This window comes from Erythrolamprus reginae, chromosome 5, assembly GCF_031021105.1.
Source record: "Erythrolamprus reginae isolate rEryReg1 chromosome 5, rEryReg1.hap1, whole genome shotgun sequence".
NCBI lineage: Eukaryota > Metazoa > Chordata > Lepidosauria > Squamata > Dipsadidae > Erythrolamprus > Erythrolamprus reginae.
Window position 1 is genome coordinate 46,107,125 of NC_091954.1, and position 20,404 is coordinate 46,127,528.

Below are 20,404 nucleotides of genomic sequence, written 5' to 3' on the forward strand. Positions count from 1 at the left end.
TTCTTAAGCAAAATTATTTCTTCAGATTTGTTTTCTATAATGAACTCAACAAGCCAGGAGAAAATAAAATAATGAATAATATTCAAAAAATAATTTTGTGGGCGAACTATCACCAAGAAAGAAATCATCAACAGTGACACTAATATGGGGCTGAAGAAAATGCACTGTAATAATTGGGACATTTCACCTGTATAACATTTCTCCATTATCCTTTCATCTTTATTGAACTATATCACTCCTCGAGAGGCAAATGCCAAATAGGAGTAGAAAACTTAATATTTTATCTAATAATTTCCAATTGGTTCGATGGAGACATTAGGATTAAATCTTAATTCGGAATGTTAATGTGTTCCAAAGGCTGAGTTGCCTCAATGGACAATCTTAGATGACCAGTTTTAGAAAGAGCTGAAAGCTAACATAAACTGTAGACACCACTCTGTGTCCCCTCTGTTTTTATAGAAAAGAGAGGGGGTAGAAACTCTTTTTGTGCAAACAGCTGCTGCTTGAGCTCTTACTGAGAGTTATTCCCCAGCTGGGAAGACAGTGCAAGGCCTGTGGAAAGAGTGTGAAACTGGCAGTCTAGAGAGGAAATGCCATGAGCTGCATCTCTACTGTGAACTAGAAATTTCCCATCCGTGCTGCTTCCTGACAACAAACCATACTTCCAGTCAATTTAACCTAAAATCTGAAAAAATAGATTTAGCCACAGAAACAATATAAATTTTCTAAAACTAGATAAAAGCAAGAGAACTCAAATTCTAAGACATTAATTTTTACAATTAATGGCTTCATAATTTTATGGGAAATTACTGATAAATAATTTGTGATCTTCAAAACAAGAAAACTCGCATGTGTTTTATAGAGCAGTCATTTTTTTCTATTTTTCTTATAGATATCAAGAAAGCTAAACTCTGGCATCTCTAACACAATGTATTCGTTTTATTTGTGAAGCTACAGGTAGCATCTAATCTCCATCATTTCCTTCTTCTGTTCACTGGTATTTGTGTTAACTGTGCAGCTCTTCATCAATCCTACCAATATGACCAGTGATCAGGTATGATGCAAATCCAAAATTATTAGAAGGGTCATACTTTTTTTGGATGCTTCAAATAAGGTCATGTCAAAAAGCATTCCAAAAGGTTGACTAGGTTGCATAAAATATGCAACACTTTGTATTTTATTTCTGAATACCTTCCAGGCCCCAAAATAAAAGGCTGACTCAGAACTGAAATTGTCAGCATTAATCCTTACAACACACAAACTAAATTATCATCCCTACCATTTTGAGTTAGTTTTGTTGAGCAGACAAGAGTAGATATCTGGAATGAATCTTTACTGATGGTACAGCTTCCAAGGTTTTGCATGCCTTTGCCAGCTGTGGAGTGACCTTTTTCTTCCAATTCTAGTTTAGTAGAGGGCAAGCTTAAATATGTTGAAAAATCTTCCAGCTTCTTTGCTTCTGCCTGCAATTCCAGAACAAGATATGTATTAATTTTTACAGTACTCATATCCTGCTGTACTTAAACACCTTTAAGTGTTTATTTCATTTTTAACAGTGTCATAATTGGTTGCATGTCTTCTTCACTGCCTTCACCGCCTTGAAAAGTAGATCAAAATGTCACAGAGCAATATTAACACTGTTTCAACTCCAGTGGCAAATCACCAACATAAAACATACTAAGTCTGGAGGGAACAAGGAAGAGAAATACAGTACTTCAATTACTGAACAGTATGTAGTTTAAACATTCCAAAATCTTTAAATCATAAAAACTTGAATTATTTAATGAGGTGTCTGATTTTTACTGAAATGCCTATATGAAAAACAACTTTTGCTGTTCCTTCTAGTACATACTCTTGTGCCTAGATCTGATGAGATAATAAAATTTGATCACATGCAAAATTATTCTTCGATATTACTTGAACAAAAAAATCCTTAAATTGTTGACTCCTCTAAATATTATATCATATACTTAATATAATACCTTGTATACTATAAGATCATGTTCTCCATCTCGAAGAGTTGTTCCATCATATCGCATTAATTTAACAAATGCCAGAGCAAATATTTTCTCAGATTTATCTTTGGCTGTTCAAAAGAAAACAAATGAGTATACTGTAAAACAACTAATAAAGACAAATACTGTATAGCAATAGTAAAAAACAAGATGTATATGTTAATGAAGATTTAGAAATTATTAGGTGCTTTGCATCAAAAAAGAAATTTGAAATGTAGGCTGAAATGAAAGAGAAAAAGAAAACAAAGATTGTGCGATTCAATTTATGGTACAAGTCGATCATAAAGATACATCAAACATTCTCTGTATTTTGTGTGTTTGTGTTTGCATACAAACACATGGGGGAGAGGGGGGAGGAAGAGAGAGAGAGAAAAAAACTTTGAAAACTTTTGAATATTCAATCTTTCTTCATAAAATGATCTAAAACATTCTCTGTTCTCTATACAAATCATAAAACTAGATAAAGAGAACTGATTTAAGCAAATGAGTCAAAATATTGTTTATTTATTTATTGAGGAACATATCCCAAAGCTAACAACAATGTTCCAGTCCTGCTGTGTAAGGAAGTATTCCCAGGAGGAATAAACAAAGAACATGGCACATGGGTTCTAGGAATAATTATTCCCATTTGAGTCACTTAGGTCAGTGATTTTCAACCTTTTTTGAGCCGCGGCACATTTTTTACATTTGCGAAAGCCTGGGGCACATTGAGTGGGGTGGGGGCGGCTAAAAAAAGTTTGGACAAAAAAATTCTCTCTCTCTCTTCCTCCCCTTCACTATATTTCTTTCTCCCTCCCTCTTTCTCTCCCTTCCTTCCTCTTTCTTTCTCTCTCTCTCCATCCCTTTCTTTCTTTCTCTTCCTTTCTTCCTCTCTTTTTTCTCTCTTTCTTTCTCCCTCCCTACCTCCCTCTATGTCTTTCTCTCTCTCTCCTTCCCTCCCTCTCTTTCTCTCTCTCTCTTGCTTTCTTTCTCTCTCTTGCTCTCTCTCTCTTTCTCTCTCTTTCTTTCTCTTGTTTTCTCTCTCTCTCTCTCTTTCTTTCTCTCTCTCTTGTTCTTCTCTCTCTCTCTCTCTTTCTCTCTCGCTTTCTTTCTCTTTCTCTTGCTTTCTCTTTCTCTTGCTTTCTCTCTCTCTTGCTTTCTTTCTCTCTGAGCTTCGCGGCACACCTGACCATGTCTCGCGGCACACTAGTGTGCCACGGCACACTGGTTGAAAAACACTGACTTAGGTTATCCCATCTGCCCAGTAAAATACACAGGCACTTATATTGGACAGCAGCAATATGGTAACATACTAGAACTGGATTGTCAGTTTAGGGAAATGAGCAAAAACATCAATTTGTAATGAGTGAGAAAAGGCAATAGTAAACCATTTCTGTATTTTTACCAACAGAACAAAACAGGTTGAATTACAGTCAACTTGCTACTGAAGAAGAACTAAGGATCTTTTAGAATGCTAATGACATTTATGAGATAGCTACATTAAAGCCTTTCGGAAAATCCAAACCTGCAGATAGAATTACAGTGGGAATTTGGAATGTAAGAAATATGAACACAGAAAAGCTGAGCAGTGTGAAAGATGAAAGAATCAGCTATACACTGATATCTTCAGTATCAACGAATTTGTTGGACCATAATTGGATCCTTTTGGTCAAAGATGAAACACTGCATGCTATTCAAGACATGACTAAGAAAGAAAAGGATTCTTTTATAGTTATGCAGTAAAAATAATACCTGAATACAGTACAATCAATGACTGAACAATATCAAATAGACTTTGTGGACAACTGTTCAATGTAACAATTATCTAAGACAAAACATTGATCCAGGAAAAAAATGAACCTTATAGATCTGATAAGCAAATTCAATTTGAAATTGATAGAATATGCTCGATGTCTTGTCAAACACTGGGTTGCCAACATTTGAAATTTAAAGAAGAAAATGTTTTGGGATTAGATGATTTAGGAATTAAAATGAAGAAGGTAAGCTTATCAAATTCTGAAAATTCAGTTTTCTCCATGGTGGGTGAGCTAGCATTCACAATGGGTTGTCTTTTTCAGATTAGAATGATGACTGAGTCTGTCAATCAACTTTAAAGCTCTGCCCACCATCTTGGCCCAGCTTCAGAGAGGACAGACATGGCAGAAGTTTGTCCATTCTGAATTGTCAGCTAATCTTTTTTATTGACAAGACTATCGACTGAATTGCTTTTCCACTCACTGAGTGCATGCCTTCTACTTCCAATACCATCTGAGCATAGAAGAGAGCATCAGTTGTGAGCTTTGACTCTTGCCACAGCAGCTGCCCCACCTCGTGTGGCATTTAGATCACTAAGGCGCTTGTGGCCTGATATGCCATGGGGACCCTTTTCACATTCCCCTTCAAGGTTTATCCACTGTTTTTGCTGGGGCTGAGACCCAGGATCTCGGGCTAGTAGTGCTAGTAGTCAGAGTGATTGTTTTTTGTACTTATATCAGACTGCAGACAGGAGACGGATGGGGTTGCCTGAGATATTTAGCCTTCCGCTAGCTGTGTGTACCTTGCACCTGTGTGTCCCAGCTATAAGGCTTTGATTTGCTGCTTTAATTTTGTCAGCAAACTAGTGAACTGCAAGGTGGAGGTATCATTCCCACTTGTCCACTGGCTGCTGGGGAGGGGGACCTTGATTACAGACTCTCAAGCTTGCTTACAATCGATGCATCCCCTCCCTCATCAACTTCGGCTGCAGCCAGGGACTCAGAAGGCAAATGAAGAAAGAGGTTTCTTTTTATGCTGCCTGGACCACTAAAGGGATTGCCCTAGGTCAGCATCAATGACTGTTATTTCCCACCAATTATCCCTCAGCCTGTGGTGGTTATTTTATTTGATTAGTTACCAGGCAGACCAATGTCAAGATGGCGGATGCCAGGGATTATTCCTCTAGCCAAAATGCCTCAGGCAATAAGCAGAGGAAATCTGCCAGAACCAAAACCAGAGACAATAGGCATTGTGCTCCTTTCCACCCCAGGGAGTCCCAGACAAAAACATCCAAGGCAATGGAAAGGGACAAACTGAGGAACAAAGTGATTCAGAAAATCTATGCTCATGCTGACAAGCAAGCCACTGGCCCTTCTTCTTCACAGGGGAGCACAGGCTGCCCCATGGGGGCCCAGGGGGACAAGCTGGCCCTTGATAACCCCAGCCTGGAAGTTATAAAGCCTAACATCTGTGAGTCCATTAGGTTTTCCAATCCTACTCCCTCAATGGCCAGGGCACTCCCCATGTCTGCTGAAGCCCCCTGTCTGCTGAAGGTTCACTGGTGACCATAATTCCAGGGGTTCCGTGGGCTTGCCCCAGGTCCATTTGACCCAGCCCAACTACAAATGATCATCATGGCAGCAGTGCAACAGAGCCTTGTGAATCTCTGGCATAGGAACAGACAGCCACATTTCTCCCACGAGAACCTTGCTCGTGGCTTGTACCAGGGTGACCGGGAAATTGCTTACCACAGGACTCGCAGTCCTGACTGTTATTCAGATTAGTCTGATTAGAGTGCCTTGGACCTTCTTCTGGATGTTGATGAGCATGGAGACTTCAAGCTCTCAGAAGACGAGGGCATTTCTCCAGAAAAACCAATTTCATCTGGGCTTTTTCCTCCAGCCCTATTTAAATTGTTGCTTTTCAAAGCTCACAATGCATCTGGACTTGAAAACCCTGCTAACTGCCTCGGCAGAACAGTTGTCAACTATGCAGTATCCCTTATCTGTGGAATGCACACCTGACATGGATGTCATTCCTACATTCCAATTGTTTCTTGACAACGTGCAACATCAATGGTCTTCCTCCATGGATAAGAAATACTTTAATGTAGCTTCTGAATTGTCATCTCTTCTAGATGTTCCATCTGTTGATGGCCTGGTAGCTGCACTCATTTATTAAATGTCCAGTTTCCAGAGTGCCCTTCAAGATACTGCTTATGGAAGCAGTAGTGCTATACCTGCTGGAGATCAGAGTCATTCAGCAGGTGCCTTTGGACCAACAAGGAACTGGATTTGGGGTGTTGGATGCCAATATTAGATATGAAGCAACCAAGGCCCACGTGATCCAGCAAGGGGGAGACTCGATCACATGTCTTGATGACAGAGGCATTAAAACTGGGACTTTGGATGGAGCAACATCTTCTGTTTCTCACGGTGGACCACATTTTTGGGGTCCACAACAGACAAGCAGATTGGCTCAACCACTCTGATTAGGCAGAGTGGTGTCTACATCCTGCCATAACTTAAGATCTAATGAGCCTTTTCAGCCACCCGCTAGTTGACCTGTTCGCTACCTCCGGAGAATGCCCAGTAAGGTTTTATTCTTGCTGCACATCCCAAGAGGCAGAGAGGATCATTGCCCTTCACAGTCCCTGGTCGTGTGGATTTCTGTATGTTTTGCCCCCTCTGCTTATTCTACCCAAGGTCATAGAGAAGATGTTGGAAGAACGTGCGGAGTTGGTTCTTTTGGCTCAACATTGGCCTCAGTGGGCATGGTTTGCCAATATGAAATCATTGTCAATATCACTGCCTTGGAGAATTCCTCTGACACCAAACTCCTTCAGCTAGAGGGCACTGGCATATCTGGGCCCTCGGTGGTACCAGATGATTTCTGGCGATTGAGTGGGGCTCTCTAAATTACATGAACTACGACGCTGACATCATCATCACCATCCAAGCATCCAGGAGTCTTCCACTGATCACATCTATTCCGTGACATAGAAATCATTCTGTGATTGGTGTGGTTCAGAGGGCAGATCTCTGCTACAGGTGCCAATACCCAAGATTCTGAAGTTCTGCCAACAAGGCCTAGCCATGGGCCTTTCTCCCAACACCCTTCGTCATCAGGTGGAGATCTTGTTGTCAGTCCTATCCTGTGATTGCTTTGATTGCTTGGTGCAATTTACAACTGTTCACCATTCTCTGAAAGGGGCGACAAATCTATGCCCACCGGTGGTCCACCGGTACCTGACCTGGGACCTACAGTATTACAATCGTTGACTGGGCCACCTTATGAACTTCTGAGCAGGCGGCTTCAGGTTATTGTCATACAAGTTGACCTTTTTGCTAGTGATAACATCAGGCTGGCGGATTTCCGAGCTTTTGGTTCTCTCTATCTGCAAAGACCTATGTGTTTTTCATTCACCTCGATTCATCATTCTGGCCAGGGGTTGGTTCCATTTACCTTCACCACCAGTTCTCATCGTTATGTTTTGTGTGTGCTTGCTCCACTTGTGTGTGCACATTCCCTCATACAATTCTGCTTCCACACATGCTCAGTAGCAATAATCAAAGCTAACACTTTATTCAAAGATGGATATCATTGGATGGAATGCATAAAACATAGATATAATTGGATGGAATACATAAAAATCAAATTGATTTCACTATTGTTAAAAAGAGATGAAAGAGCTCAGCTATATTGTTCAAGTGCAAATTTCATATTAAGCTAAAGAAAAAGATGAAAGCCAACCAATGTCTACGATATGATACTCGGCATATATTTACTTTTTTTCATATGATACTCAGCATACATTTACTTTTTTTTCAAAGGGAATATAAATTTGCTTAAAAGTCTGCAAACCATTGAGAACCAAAACCAGAGGAACTGTGCAAACAGAGTAAATAATATGTTAAGAATGGTTATGAAAAGAGGCTGCCATAGATGAAGAAACAAAGAAGTTCCTTTGAAACTTCCAAGTGAGAAATGGTGAGTTACAAAGTCCCCAAATGAGCCAATTGAGCCAAATGAAAAGTACCAGGAAGTAAAGAGGTGGGGAAGGCTTGCTCTTTGTCAGCATTGGGATAACATGACATTTTAAATACTCCAGGAGTTATTTGAAGAATGAGGACAGAAATCAGCAGCTAACAAGTCAGCAATGAGATCTGTTTCTATGGATAGATTATTTCCAAAAGACGTCAAAGAGGAAATGACAGATTTTTTAAAAAATAGCCTGGAAGATCTACAGGATTAAAAGTTGAAAAAAAGCCTGATGCATTAGAAAATAAATTGTTGAAATATTGATTTTTTTTAAAAAAAAAATGTAGATTTTAAGAGATGACATTTAAAGCATAAATTCAGTTTTAGTGATAAGCCAATGCAATGACCTGGACAATGATTCCTTACAGCATTTATAAAAATGATTTGCTAAAGCATTAAAGTTGCTTTTGTGACCAGGAGGGAGGGGGCAGGACTGAAGAGAAAGCAAGTCCTCTGCTAACAATTGAATGAAATAAGGATCAAGATTATTAGCCACAAAAAACAAGTTGGCTTGCATGACTTTGGTTAACATGAAACATGTTTCGATAAACTTTTGGTTACTTTTTATGAAATTTTTGCCAAGATCAGAACTAAATGTTATGATTTATAGGTTTGTGTATGGATAAGGAATGTGTTATAAAAAGAATAGATATTTTCATGTAATCTCATGAATCACATTTGTACTTGTGATGAAGATCAGAAGTTACTCCTTTAAATATTCATTTTCATTTTTTCTTATTTTTTTCTTATTTTCTGTTCTTGTACTTTTTATTCTTTCTTGTTCTTTTACCAACTTAAGTTTATATTAACTTTTATTATTTCTTTTAAAGAAGGTTTCAAATAAAAAATATTTTTTAAAAGAAGAAATCAAACTTGATGTCAGAACAAACTGAAAATTGCCAAGAGAAGCTGAAGACAAAAAAGAAAAATATCTCAAGAAGGAATTTAACAAAAGATTTCAAAGATCTGTTAGAAAAAATAAAAAGCAGTATTACAACTATATGTATAATATATAAAGATAGTAACTAATTCAAAGATCAAAGATGGAAAGAATATACTGTAGTTCTGTATAGCAAAGATTTCAACATCCAAAGAAGAATCAGTAAATGTTCTAGCCAAGCTATGCCAGTGAAACTAAAGAATGACACAGTGGATAATAGACTGAATGACTTTAGTCTACATTCTAATATCTAAAAAAAGGAGAAAAGTGAGCAAATTATCATATAATATCCTTAATGTCATATGCTCGCAAAATATGGTATAGGATCATCCAACGCAGATTAGAGTTCACCTGGAAAAAATACCAGATATTCAAGCAGGCTTTAGAAAAGACCAAGGAAAACAAGATATTATTTCAGTTGCATGCTGGGTAATTGAGAAAGCAAAAGAATACCAAAAGGAAATCAGAATGTGCTTCGTAGACATAGAAAGGCCATTATTATACTGATCATGTCAAACTGTGGAATGTGCTTAGAAAAATGAGAATCTCAGAAACTCTTGCCCTCATGCAAAATCTTTATTCAGGTCATGAAACCTGTATGGATACAATATGGTGCACAAAAGAGGGGGCGAGGGAGGCAGTGACTGTCTCAGCAAAATATATCTCCTTTCTTACTCAACCTGTATGATGAAATATAGCACAAGTTAGATATAACAAAGCTAGCTATCTTACTGTGGACATTCCAATTTGCGATGGTGTGAAACAGGGGTGCAATTTAGCTCCTGTGCTGTATAAATTCAGTTACAGCTTTTAGAAAAAGAATTTAAGGTCTGTACCACTCAAGGAAATGGAACAGGAAGAGAGAAACTTGGCAATGCTTTGTATGCCAACAATGCAGCAATTCTCTCACACTGGTTGCAGAATTCTGCAAGAAGGAAAGTCTTAGTATTAATTACTCCAAACTAAAATTATGGGAAGACCCAGCTGCCATAAATTCCAATGACAAATAGAAGCTCATAAAATAGAACAATTTCTACTTTTAAATATCTTGGGAGTAATTTTTTCGAGTCTCTGTAATTTGGCAGGAACGATCTAGAATCCTCTTTGCCAAAGCTAATAATGATGCCAAGATAATCTTGGTCTTTTTTCACTCTAGGGGAAGTAGAGGAATACCTGCTGCTATTAACTGGCTGAAAACAAAATCTACATCCCATATGTTGTCTGGCCAATAAAGCTGCACCTACAGTTATCTGAAAACCTCGGACCAGTCCTTGGATCAATCCATCTTTTGCAAGCACTTTTCCAGATTCCATGTTATCGACCAAATATTCTAATTCACATGGAAACAAAATGATCCCACTGGAAGTGAGAACCAATGTTTGCCTACTCTTTCATTCTATTTTCTATTTTCTTCTTCTCAAGATGAAAAGTAAAAATCATAGCTGACTTGTGTTATTGTAGCCCATCTATCCATTCTTTGAGACCTCTAGACCTACAGAAAAACGAAAACAGAAATTTGTCAAACAAACTTCCATAACACATGTCAGACAGACTAGAGCAATGCAATTGATTAGCAAGAGTAGGTTTCTTCCTGGAAATCTTTTAGATCTTCAAACTATTTGTTCAATCTAGACTATTCAAATTGTAAAGCCTTTGGGGAAGGGGTTCTGATTGCCATGTTCCCTCTAATTTCTAATGTGCCATATGCAGAAAGAAAATGTTGGGGCAGCTTTTCTCAAATCAAGTACAAATTTGGGTGCCACAAGTATATGTAAAGGCAACATGAATTTTTTTTTTACATGTTTATTGTCTAAAGCATAGAAATTAGAAAATATAATAGTAGGGCACATACATACTTGAAAAGTTATGCTTTAAAATTATATTGTTTCCTGCACTTTTCCTAGCAGCATTTTTTCAAAAGTGAGTTGCCAGGTCCTTCTTCCTAAGGCTGAAAAAAGAGAAAAAAGCTGCCTTTTGCAATTGACTGATGGTGATTTTGTCAAGGCCGACAGTAGTTAACTGATGCACCAAATGTTTTGGGATTGCACCAAAGGTGCTTATTACTACTGATGCTCTTTTTGCTTTCTTTTGTCACAGTCATTCTACTTCTATTTCAAGTCATTGTATTTCGTGTTTTTCTCCAGCCCCTTTCTCTTCTATTTTGATGTCTCCAGCTACTGCCATGTCTACTATACATACTTTTGTGTCTTTGTGTCTTGTTAAGTGTGAGTATTATGTGGCAGGTACTATTTTGTTTCAATTCAAATGTCCCAGAACCCTTTAGCTTCTTCATATTCCATTACTTTTTCTACTTTGAGGTGCTATCAATTCTTGCTTGCAGGCAAATGATGTTTCTTGCACATATTCCCATGCATCATTGGTGCTACTTTGTTATGTCATTGTTTGTGGTCTGTGCAATCCTTTCTGGACAGCTAACTAAGTAGTCCATTGTTTCTTCAGCTTCCTTGCAGAGTTGGATATTTGTTACTGACTTCTCAATTCTGGCTTTATATAAACTCCTTAATGCTTGATTACTGTGTAGCCAGAATTACCTTCTTAGTCTCTTTCTTCAGATTTCCTGCTCTTAGCCATTGCCAGGTCTTGTTATCTGCTTTGCCTGCTGGCTCTAATACTGGGCATATTATACCTTCCTCTGCCATGTATAAAGCTAAGTAGGCCTTCATGATGTTCTAGCTTCAGTGCATCTTCTTTGCTGTCCGTCAGATATTATTTCTATGCCATTTCTCTTCTTCAACTGTCTGATGTACTTACAACATTCCAGTCCACCTATGTTCCTTGGTAAGTAGAGATTGGAACTGTCCAGAGTTAATTGCCTTGACGGTATTTCCTCAACTAAATTTAGACTTTAAAATCTTCTTCACTCTCATGATATATTTGCTTCTAACCTCCTTGAATTCAGTTGTGTTTGATGTTTTCAGCCTGAAAGATAGACTGGTATTTATAATAATCATATTTATTCAGACTCTTGATTCTATTTCCATAGGGCATCATTAGTCCTTTAGTTTGCATTATTTTTTCCAGTTGATGGTAAGGTGGCACATTTGCCCATTTCCAATTTTGAGCAGCAATTCCAATTCAGATGGTGCTGAATTGGAATTGGGGGAGTGGGGGAGAGGGGTAGTATGTAGTCAGACACCAATTATGCAAGTTCTCCCACTTAAAAAGATGAGAGAAGCCTGCAATTGACATCCTAGGTACACCTCAACTATGAGAGACAATATTTGCAAATTATGGTGGAAAGTAAGTACAGTATTTGGTCACCTTCAAACAAGCAAGATTTCTGGGTCTCATTGACCTGTAACTTCTTCTTTAAGAGGCTCCTCTATCCTCCAGTCATTACCTGTAGTAATGGCAACTGTTTGAACTTGTTATCAGTATAAAAGTCATGTTGGCATGACATGTTGGAGGCATGTTGGAGCTCAGCTAGGGCAATGGCTTGTGTGCCAGCAGATATAGCTCCATGTACCACCTGTGGCACCCGTGCCATAGGTTTGCCATCGCTGACCTATGATGTCAATTTCAGGCCTCTTTCATCTTTTTAAGTGGTAGAACTTGCACAATTGGTGCCTTAATAAATACTTTTCCCCCCACTTTAGCTTTGAATATGCAAATTAAGGAGGTGGAATATTCTGGCAGGTGGGTTTGATGTTTGAAAGCCATAGCCGGACTTGTTCGGTATTGTTGACAGAGGAATCAACAAACAGCAGTGGTCAAAATGTGTATCCCTAAAAGATTTCTCACTTGATATTAACCTCTCCTAGTCTATCACCATTCATCAGCAACAAAGTCTTACATTGTACCATTGATCTTTGCACAAGTTTCTGCTATTTCTACTAACTCCTGTTATTTCTAGGCACTTCATTCATGTGGCAGGGAATCAAATGACTTGATAATCAATCCATGCTAAAAGTTAGATGTTGTAACCAAAAACCATGAATTCATCTTCACTTAATACTGACCAATTCTTGCTTTTCCTTGCCTTTTATTCCTCATCATTTTTGCTGTTATTATAGGTTTGATTCATTTAGAAACATAGAAACATAGAAGATTGACAGCAGAAAAAGACCTCGTGGTCCATCTAGTCTGCTCTTATACTATTTCCTGTATTTTATCTTAGAATGGATATATGTTTATCCCAGGCGTGTTTAAATTCAGTTACTGTGAATTTACCAACCACATCTGCTGGAAGTTTGTTCAAAGCATCTACTACTCTTTCAGTAAAATATTTTCTGATGTTGCTTCTGATCTTTCCCCCAACTAACCTCCGATTGTGCCCCTTTGTTCTTGTGTTCACTTTCCTATTAAAAACACTTTCCTCCTGAACCTTATTTAACTCTTTAACATATTTAAATGTTTCGATCATGTCTCCCCTTTCCCTTCTGTCCTCCAGACTATACAGATTGAGTTCATTAAGTCTTTCCTGTTAAGTTTTATGCTTAAGACCTTCCACCATTTTTGTAGCCCATCTTTGGCCCCGTTCAATTTTATCAATATCTTTTTGTAGGTGAGGTCTCCAGAACATTTGTAGGTGAGGTGTCCATTTCAGCTTCTTTTTTATTCTGCTCTATCTCCTTTATCCAAACTGCATTCTTGTTTTAGTGGTAATGGAAACCTTGCAAAAGATATTCAGATTCCAGGATATTTTTGCATTCATAAAGATCAGAATCATGTAGGCAATGATTTGCTCTGTGACACTCTATAAAAGTTGAATTTTGAAAAAATAGGACAGAAAAGTATTGATATTTTTGAATTTTACTGTTTGAGAAGATTCTTGAAAATACCATGCACAGCCAAGGAAAGAAACAAATAAACCAACCCACAATTTTCACTTGAGGTACAAATGACCAGGTTCAATTTATCCTACTTCAGACACATCAGGTGAAAATGTAAGAGTGGAGAAAGTACTAAGGTGGAATGAAAAAGAAGATGACCAAGCATAAATTGAATAGACAGTTACAATGACAATGAATATGTAATTGGAAGACCTAAAGGATCAGGTTAGGGACATTTCATCATTGAAAAAATTGAACTATGTGGTCAGTAAGGTTGACACTAACTTGGTACCTAATCAATCTATCCATTTATCCACCTGTGTACCTACCTACCTACCTACCTACCTACCTACTTATCTATCTATCTATCATATATATAGTTAGTAATACAAAAGATCACCAATTTCTACAAACCAAAGCTATTGATAGAAATTTTGCAAACACTTTGGAGGGTTTGTGGCACTGGTCATGTAAAAAAAGATTGTGAACATTTTCTGGCAGTAAAATATCTGTTCCCCATCGAATGTATACTGGGCATTTTAACAATACCTGTGATATATATTCAATCTCCATATTAGAACATACATAAGTATGCTTTTAATAAAAGACGTGATATCTCTTCTCACCATCACACTAATGGGTCCCAATCAGACTAGGGAGAAAAGTCTTATGTGTGGAATATATAAAATGCTTTAAAAAGATCTAGGAATAATTCATGTAGAGGAGAAAATTCTACTATAGAGAAGATGGCAATATCCGGCTTTATCAGTTTGCACGAGCTGGACCCCAATTATAGGCCTAAATTCATCCCAGGTGAAGGGATGAAGGCTATCAAGGCTAAGACTGGATAGTGCCGAAACCAAAATGATATAACATCCATATATTTATCTGGATGCTGAATACTATTAAAATAATACATATATTCATATGTGTGAAAACATTAAATAAATGCTATTAAAGTCAACAGGATTCACTTTTGACCACATATTGTGCTTCAAAATCCAAACATTGGTCAAAATTCTACTGCTTATTTGCACACATTGAAGAATATACAAAATCCACCTTCCACTAAAGTGCCTATACTAAAACCTTGTACAGTGGTACCTCATCATACGAACTTAATTGGTTCCAGGAGGAGGTTCGTAAGGTGAAAAGTTTGTAAGATGAAACAATGTTTCCCATAGGAATCAATGTAAAAGCAAATAATGCGTGCAAATCCTTCAGGAAAATCCCAAACTTTAGAAGGGAGGCGAACAGAGGGCAGGGAGGAGCAGCTAAAGGGGGCGGGTAGAAGAAGCAAGGCTAGGCTAAAGGGTGAGTGGGAAGGAAGAAAGGCAAGGGGAGCGCCCCTCCCTTTTCTTTCTTCAAAAGACACCCTTTCAGTGCCTTTGCAAGCATGTTGTTCTCTGCAAAATCTTTCCTCCTCCAAGCCGCCCCTCCCTTTTCTTTCTTCAAAAAAGGGGGAAAGAAACCCCTTCATCCCAGCAGCAGCTGCTTGGGTTCGTAAGGTGAAAATAGTTCGGAAGAAGAGGCAAAAAAATCTTAAACACCGGGTTTGTATTTTGAAAATATCGTTAGAAGAGGCATTCGTAAGATGAGGTACCACTGTATATCTTAACAGGCCCCGATTATAATTCTAAGAGGCTGCAAACGTGCAAAGCCCATTCCACAGTCATCCTCATGCATGATTACCCAGAAAACTGAGAAACAGATATTAATTTATTTTTGCCTCAAAGGTATCTCGCTTCAGGCACAGTCACAAAAGCTACTCATGAGATCACTTTACAAGCTTTAGCCAGAGCAGTGACTTAAGTCAAAAACCTTGTTAATGACAATAAGAAAAAGAGAAGATGGATGGGAAAAAAAAGGAAGAAGTATTCAGGCTCCACTGGTCTTATTGGCAAGGGACTATGAGCTGAAGTCTTTACTCATTGTTAGTAATTCCCATTCCAAAATATGGTAAGAGCATGGCATTTCACGTACCTTTTAGATGCTAATCTCTTGCTATTAATTATTCTAGCATCACAGTTTGATAAATAATAAACCATAACATTATTAGCCAGGGACTTTTATTTCCTCATGAAAAAAATCCTTTCAGAGTGCATGCATGAACAAAAAAGTTGACATCCTGTATAATTTCCTGATAATTCCACCAGAAATAATCATTTCAAAATACTGATCCTTTTACCTTAAGGAACTATTCATGTTCATATTAAAATAACAGAATTGTACGGTAATAAATCACAGTTATTTATCAAGCAATAAATAACCCTGATAAAACTGCCCTGTCACAACCTTGTTAATTAAAGAGCATGCAAATCATAATGATAATAAACAGTAAACTGTTATTATTTGCATGCAAATCAGGAGTGCCAAGCTATTTTACAGAAGCCTAAACCTTTCTGCAGTTGCTTCTCCACTCCATTATTTCCAAACCTCTTCAGTCTTGTCAAGGGAGCTTTCAGAGGCTTGCAATAATTCTCTTTAGAACACAGCATACTCACAGGAAATCATATAGTGTGTGTGTGTGTGCGTGCGTGCGCACACACACGTGTAGGATTAAACCCCAAGTTTCTTTCTCTCTAAAGGACTGAAAGTTTTTTTTTCAAACTTATCTACTACAGTTACATGCATTCAGATAAGTCCTCTGTTATCAATAGCAATTACGGCTGGAATTTCCATTATTGAGTTTTCTAGTCATAAAGTATGACATCATGTGATTCTACTGCTTAGTGATTACAATCTTTAACATTGTCCATTGCCATTGTTAAGCAAGTCATTAAGCCAGACATTAACTAAGAACCTCTTCCTAATTTCCTGCTAGATTCCTAGAAGCAATATAAACAGGGAAACCAACAGGAAGTCACAATTCAGATCACAAGAAGCCTGCTAGATTGTCCACGTGACAGCAACCATGCAGCAACAGCACAGCTGGGCTGGGAGGGCTGCTGCCAGAGTGGGAGGGTGCATAATTCAATTCAATTCAATTTATTAGACTTGTATGCCGCCCTTCTCTGAGGACCCGGAGTGGCTCACAACACGCAATACAAACAATATGTATACAAATCTAATAGTTAAAAAAACAGTAGTAACTAAAATCCCATTATATAAAAAACAGTCAGTCTACTCAACCACATCCATACATAACATTTAATGGTCAGAGAAGAAGGCAACATGATCTAGCTGCCCCATGCCTGGCGACATAGATGGGTCTTAAGTGTCTTGCAGAAGGCGAGGAGGGTGGGGGCAGTACGAATCTCCGGAGGGAGCTGATTCCAGAAGGCCAGAGCCGCCACAGAGAAGGCTCTTCCTCTAGGTCCTGCCAGACGACATTGTTTGGTTGACGGGATCTGGAGAAGGCCAACTCTGTGAGACCTGATTAACCATTGGGATTTGTGTGGCAGAAGGCGGTATCGTAAGTAATCTGGTCCGATGCCATGTAGGGCTTTATAGGTCATCACCAACACTTTGAATTGAGTCCAGAAACCAATCGACAGCCAATGTAGGCCGCGGAGTGTGGAAGAAAAATGGGTGTATCTGGGGAGACCCATGACGGCTCACACGGCCTCATTCTGCACGATTTGTAGTTTCCAAACACTCTTCAAAGGTAGCCCCGTGTAGAGAGTGTTGCAGTAGTCGAAATTCGAGGTGACAAGGGCATGAATGACTGTGAGCACCAGGCAAACCTGGGAAAACGCCCCCCTCACCACAGCCGAAAGATGGTGTTCTAATGTCAGATGTGGATCGAGGAGGATTCCCAAGTTGCGGATCCTCTCTGAGAGGGTCAGTGATTCCCCCCCAGGGTAATGGATGGACAGATGGAATTGTCCTTGGGAGGCAAAACCCATAGCCACTCCGTCTTGTCAGGGTTGAGTTTGAGCCCATCCAGACTCCAACAGCCACCAGGCATCGGCACATCACTTCCACTGCTTCGCCGAGTGGAGACAGGGTGGAGATGTACAACTGGGTGTCATCAGCGTACTGATGGCACCTCACCCCATGTCCTTGGATGATCTCATACAACAGTTTCATGTAGATATTAAATAGCAGGGGGGAGAGGACCGTCACCTGAAGAATTCCACAAAGGAGAGACCTAGAGTTCTAGTTCTAGTGCCTCCTTGTAGGGAGCTGGAAACCCCCCCCCCCCCCTTAGAGAAGCATTGACAATCTCATGGACTCAGCTCCGTGTCACCTCCCTGCTGGCCGAAACCAGCCAGGAGGGACACAGGTCCAGCAAACAGGTGGCGGAACTCATAGCTCCAATGGCCTTCGGTACACTGAATAGGACCTGTAATTTTACTTTAGCAGAAAAAAACAAAAGATCAACTTCTAATATGAAGCTTGATTCCCATTATCAGACTATTTTAATGTTTATGTAAAGTAGGATTAATACCTTATTAATTGATCAAACTAACATCCCACCATAACTGCAGGACTCTTGGTGGTTCATTAAATAAGATTATACAATAACAAAATAAAAACATTAAAAAATTAAAACACATGGTGCCCGAGCAGGGAAAAATAGTCCAGAAAAGCTCTTCAGCTTTTTCTAAAAGGCAGCAAATTGCAGTACAAACAAAAATGGGAAGGAGAATTTGAAGGACAATCTGGATCAACGCTGCAATTTAAGGCAATTTAAAAGATGCATGAGAAAGCACTATAGCAGCAGTCCTAAACCTTACAGCATAAGGCTTATAATAATCTAAAGTCTAATCACTGTGGCCACCCCCTATCTGCTGCAATTTAATGCAAATGCTTCCTACTGACACGATTTGTAGTTAATGGTCATAAATATATCAGTAAATTACTGTGTTTTCTTTTCAATAGTGAAACTGTTAAATTTTCTGTTATAATTATTGCTTTTATTCAATGATTAATTTTACAACTACAGCAGTAGCTCTTTAATTACATAAGCGCTAAACATTATGAAGATGTCAAATCTTACAAGTTCTGAATATAAGCAGTAAAGATTACACGATTAAAACATTGATTTTTCTGCCAATATTATAAGAAAAATTGAAGGTAAGTTTTTAATGGATTCAGTAACATTAGTTAGATCAGCTGTAATCTTATTACAGACAAGTAAGGCATTATTAACTGCATTAATAATAAACATGGAACAAGCTAAATGCCAGTTTATCTTACTGAAACATAGAAACTTTAAACAGCAACATTAACAAGTGAAGTCAATACTTGGCTTGTAAGTAAAATGCTAACAAGCTTTCCCATAGACTTCATGACTAATGAAAATCACAGCAGCCCATTAACAATATAAGCAAGTTAGTTTACTTTCTCTATAAAAACATTGTAAATACCCAAATACCAGCCTCTAAGAAGCATATGCCCATTCTTATTAATTGGCTTTACCCAAAGAAGTGTAGAGTAGAAAAATATAGAGTAGAAGAAGGCATCAAGATGCCAAAGGGACAGGGGTTCAAATTAGAACCTCTTCTTTAAAATGGCTTTTAAAAAAATAGCAGTGGGTATGAATTACTCACAATCCTGTGATGATCTGTGCCGGAATGTAAACCTTAGATGACTGCGGTTTACGTCTTCAATGGGGATTGCAACCTTAATAAAACAAAAGATAAAGTTATGGACATCCAACATTTTAATGAGATATAATATTTGACATGTTTTTATTTTTTAATTGTTTATCACTCAGAGTTGCTCTGAGAGTGAAATGGACAGTATTTGATTAACCAATAAATAGACAAGTACAGTGGTACCTCTACTTAAGAACTTAATTTGTTCCATGATCAGGTTCTTAAGTAAAAACGTTTGTAAGTAGAAGCAATTTTTCCCATAGGAATCAATGTAAAAGCATATAATGTGTGTAAACCAATTAGGAAAGAAATAAAAGCTCGGAATTTGGGTGGGAGGAGATGGAGGAAGAAGAGGAAGAGGTCAGTCGCTGCCCAGAGCAAAGGGAGCGTTTCTTTTCTCTGGGCGCTGGCAGAGGTTTATTCCCTCTCCAAGCATCCAGAGAAAGGAAAATGCTTTGTTCGCTCCGGACTGCCAAAGCCTCCTTAAGCGCCACTGAAAGGCTCCTCTGGCAGCCCAGAAAAGTCCGAGGTGGCCAGGATTAAAGGGGAAATGGCAGGAAACTGGCCGGGCCTTCATGCCACTCTCAAAATTACTGGGAAATTTTTCCGGGCTTTGGTTCTTAAGCAGAAAATGGTTCTTAAGAAGAGGCAAAAAAATCTTGAGCACCCAGTTCTTATCTAGAAAAGTTCTTAAGTAGAGCTGTTCTTAAGTAGAGGTACCACTGTACATAGGTGTCGCAATACTGATGTACAAAATACCGTACCGTAGATCATCAAATTAATTCCTCAATTTGGCAAAATAAAAATTTCTTTATTAAGATGCAGAAAATACCACAACTGTGTTCTCTCTAAAGAGAAAGTACTGCATAGCTGGGACCTGGCTACCAGAAAAGGCCTTTTTCTGAAAGCTACTCATAATCTCTCATTCAGCAGGAGTATCTAGAGAAGCACTACCAAGTGCATATCCTATCATCCCAATAGTAAATATGGCAGGTGATGCCTCTTTCAGACAGCCTGGCCTTAAGCACTATTCTTTCCAAATTGCATCTAGAACTGACTTATACCAGAAAACAGCAAAATACTGACATAATATACTCATATCAACCATTCAGTCAGTTGCCTAATCACCCTGTTCTTTTCTATTTGAAGTTTTTGAACAAATTTCAAAGGCATCCCTTGTTCCCTGCAAGAGTCCAAAGAAGACAATACTAGATGGATCAGTTGTATCCAAATATTTTTGGACTTCTTAGCAACAAAAGCTGCAACAGTTGTTTTGTCTTTAGATTCAGATTAGGTCTCTCTGTGTTAAATATAGCAAACTAAAAATATAAAGAG

The 20,404-nt window shown here is 38.4% G+C and overlaps 1 protein-coding gene across 4 annotated transcripts in view; it reads right to left on the reverse strand.

The window, feature by feature from the left end:
• The window catches only part of DOCK1 (dedicator of cytokinesis 1), a 466,948-nt gene that overhangs the window by 349,520 nt on the left and 97,024 nt on the right, over positions 1 to 20,404 (reverse strand). For all 4 annotated transcript variants that reach the window (XM_070752482.1, XM_070752481.1, XM_070752480.1 and 1 more), the window contains exons 16-18: positions 19,022 to 19,094; positions 1,983 to 2,086; positions 1,280 to 1,463 (exon numbers count right to left, since the gene is read on the reverse strand). In XM_070752482.1, the coding sequence (XP_070608583.1) occupies positions 1,280 to 1,463; positions 1,983 to 2,086; positions 19,022 to 19,094 (361 nt within the window). The remainder of the gene's footprint in view (positions 1 to 1,279; positions 1,464 to 1,982; positions 2,087 to 19,021; positions 19,095 to 20,404) is intronic.